The following is a 3,631-nucleotide window of genomic DNA, read 5'->3' on the forward strand; positions in this document are numbered from 1 at the left end:
GTGTTTCAACCTTCTTGGGGAAAGGGCGATACAAAGAAGAATGTTGGGTCATTACGATGTTGACCCCTCGACCGAATCTCGATTACCCCACTCCTCCGAATTTTTTTCCAAGGGTTCTTTATGAGAGGCTTTAGAATTTTCTTCGTTTTAATAAATGAGTCCGTTTTTTTCTTTGGTTTGGCGCTTGTCGGCTTCTGCTTGTCCTCTACTCCACTGGGTCTACCACGCTGAATTTTGGGGGGGGGCGCATCTGCTAAGGAATTGGTAGGGATTCTTTTATTTATAAACCCCGGTCTGCCTCAGTGTGGGGGCGTTGGCGTGTTGGATTAAAGCTTATCCGATTAGGGTTTTCGTCTTTTTGCTTTTCTGGGTTGTCTGTGATTTTGGTGGTGAATCGTGTTTTTTTAAGGTTTGATGTTGGTGTTTCGAGTTTTAGTTGGGGAATGTAGGGGGTTTTGTTTTATGGGTATCGATATTAGTAGAGATTTCAGCTTCAGATTGCAGGGTCGGTAGAAACCTGTCCTTCAGCAACCGCAAAATTGGTGAAACAATCTAAAGCTTTTTTGGGTGTTTACTTTTTCTGGCTTTTGGAATTCTTACATGGGTAGATGATCGGTCTTTAAGTGAGAAATTGGTGAATTGGAAAGTTTTTTGTAGTGCTTATGGTTCTTGTCCCTTGAAGGTTTTTGGGACTATCAATCAAGAATTTCCAGTTTTGGTTCTCTAGTTGAGGTTGTTTTCGTTCTAAAAAGGTCCGATCTTGTCCTGTTTTTATTTAGGCTTTCTTCTTCTTCTTCTTGTTTTTGGTTTGAAGCTCTTAATTCTGTAGCCCAACTCATATCATGGAGTCGTTTCCGTCGTTCTCTTCACCATCATTCGGAAACTCCCCTGCTTCTAATCCAGAGGTTCATTCGAGCAACATGTCGGAAGCCAACACGCTAAATCCTGATCTAATGGTTGTAGGAGCAAAGAGTGATGGCTCCATTGGTGTTCTTGAGGTGTGCATCCATCAAGCAAGGGATATACACAACATTTGTATCTATCATAACCAGGATGTCTACGCAAAATTTTGTCTCACCTCCAGCCCAGATTCGACGGTCTCTACTCGGATCATCAACGGTGGTGGAAGGAATCCGATCTTCGACGAGAAACTGCAACTCAACGTCCAGCATATCGATGCATCGCTGAAATGCGAGATTTGGATGTTAAGCAGAGCGAAAAACTTCTTGGAAGATCAGTTGCTTGGGTTTGCACTGGTTCCGATTTCCACTGTGGTCGCCGTGGATGGGAGACTGGCTCGGGAATTCTCGCTTTCTTCAACTGATCTTTTCCATTCTCCGGCGGGTTTCGTCCAGCTATCGATTTCTTACAGTGGGTTTTCGCCCGATGTCATGGTGATAGCCGTGTCTGGTACTGCTCCGCTCCCTGTCGCGGCAGATGAGACTCTGCTTGATTCAGTAACCAACAATGTCATTTCTAGTGATTACAGCAAGATAGAATTTCCAGATCCGCACATCGTTAACGAAAACGAACGCATGGTTTCTGAGTATTTCGAAATGACACACAATAATTTGGACTCAGAGAGCTCCGAGAGCTTCTCCAATTCGAACAATGAGAATCATTTGGCCTCTGATTTCCGCAGCCAGGTTGTTGATAGCTTCTGCAGCAACCTTGATTTTGAGAGTATGAAAGATCAATCTTCTCCGCAGAGCAATTTGACTAATGGAACTCAGGTCCAGGAGCAGGTGTGCTCGCCAAAAGACGCAGAAAAAATCAGTGAAGGTGGGCGTGTGGAGAGTGATTCTGCAGGAGGATTACCCAAGAAGACCTCTGTTCAACCTTTGATCAATATTAACCTTGAGCCAGAACAACCAGTTATGCAGCAGCAGATAGTTGATATGTACATGAAGAGTATGCAAGAATTCACCGAGTCTCTCGCGAAGATGAAGCTCCCAATGGATATTGAAGTTAGTGGGGATAGTCCAGTAGGTGCTAACCCAGGTGCTGGTAAGAAATTGGAGGACTCCAAGAGCTCAGGATCCAGAGTCTTTTATGGAAGTAGAGCTTTCTTCTGAAAGTTGCTAAACCCTTGTTTTTTCCTCACCTCTAGAATAGCTCTTATCCTGCTTGACCTTGTTTTTTCCTCACCTCTAAACCCTTGTGTTTCTGAGGTTTCTTATGTATGTTTAGCTGGAGCAGAAAAGGTGGTAGCATCCAATCTTTGTCCTGCTTCTGCCTTGCACTGTATACTGAATGCCGAATACTAGTTTGAACTTAGTTCCTTTTTCCCGTAGTCCAAGTGAATCTTTGTTACTAACTTTTATTATACAATTTTCTTTTCTCATCTCTCATTTGTCTCTTTGTTTTTCCATTGGTGTGCATTGACTGTTGAGCTTATGTATTGCTGGATTATAGCTTATGTTTTTTAATTCCTGCTTTCTGAATGGTATATGCATTGTGCTACTCTAAGAACATAGATGGATAGACATAAAATAAATTATGTGAAGTGATGTTGATGCCAGAAACCAGTGGGTTGCATCATCTCAGTGGCATCATTGTACCAATATCCAGCCTTGCTGCAGCAGGAAAATCAATGGCAGCATGCTCGTCAGGTTTTTCATCTTTGTTTGGACAATGAAAAGGAGGGGTAATTTGTTATGAGACTGGAAATATGCCATTGGGGCTGCAGGGATTTTCTTCAGCTCCTAAATCTCTGGTAATTTCCAGTTTTTCGCACCCTTTCCAAATGAGTGTCATCTGTATTTATATTATAGAGATCTCATCCTGTACTGGCTTCTCATATGCAGTCCCGTTAGTGAAAACAGCATTATCTTTTATTGCTAGAAAGGCTGACCAAGTCCATTTTGTTAAGTTCTTAAAATGGTCACTAATTTAGAAACTATTAAGGCTCTGTTTGGGACCCGGTGTTGGAGAGGAGATGAGAGGGATGATGGGAGTGGAGATGAAAATGGGAGATGAGGCTTGATTTGTCAACAACATCCTTCTGAAGATGTAGTTGAAAATGGCCTATCTCCACTCCCAACACCAGTCTGATCTCCCAAAACGGGGTTCCCAAACACCTGTGGGAGTAGGTGGTATTAATTGTACCCTCATTAAATACCATCCCCCCTCCCATCTCAGGCTCCCAAACAGAGCCTAAGAATTTTCAAAATTAACGGCCCTACCGTGTAATGGAAACGGGCCCTCCCTCCATAAGGTGCCCAAATCTATCAATTTTAGACCTATTTTGACCAAACAAAACTCATTCCTTTGACTAGCACCATACCAACACCGGATTGACCAGAAAGCAGTGGAGTGGCAACCATCATTGGTGGTGCCACCCTGCTGGTTACTGGTTTCTGATCAATTCAATAATATGAATATTTACAAAAGTGTTTCTGAATATGTACACCTTTTATGTTAACATTAGCAACATACAATTCATTAAAATTACCAGAATACCCTTAAGATCAATGACATTTTTGAAAAAATGTTAATACCTTTTGTGGTGAATATAGTTTGCTTTCACTTTTCAAATTCAAATTATTAAAGCACACTTTTTTTTCGTTTCAAGTGTGTTGGACTTTTTATCTCCATCCAACTCCTTCCAATAAAAAAAAGACCCTTAAGG

General features: G+C 41.9%; 1 protein-coding gene across 1 annotated transcript; it reads left to right on the forward strand.

Moving 5' to 3' along the window:
• Window positions 1-262: 262 nt before the first annotated feature.
• Window positions 263-2,344, forward strand: LOC149848117 (uncharacterized). The gene has a single exon (XM_090020051.1). The coding sequence runs from the start codon at window positions 843-845 to the stop codon at window positions 2,073-2,075; it is 1,233 nt and encodes a 410-aa protein (XP_089876177.1). The 5' UTR covers window positions 263-842; the 3' UTR covers window positions 2,076-2,344.
• The last annotated feature ends 1,287 nt before the right edge of the window (window positions 2,345-3,631 follow it).

The sequence above is a fragment of the Nuphar pumila genome, chromosome 1 (genome assembly GCF_984573655.1).
Source record: "Nuphar pumila chromosome 1, dmNupPumi1.hap1.1, whole genome shotgun sequence".
NCBI classification, from domain to species: Eukaryota; Viridiplantae; Streptophyta; class Magnoliopsida; order Nymphaeales; family Nymphaeaceae; genus Nuphar; species Nuphar pumila.

Bases quoted from the DNA above. Each gene is read 5' to 3' on its own strand.
- LOC149848117 (XM_090020051.1), top strand. From the start codon at position 843: ATGGAGTCGTTTCCGTCGTTCTCTTCACCATCATTCGGAAACTCCCCT.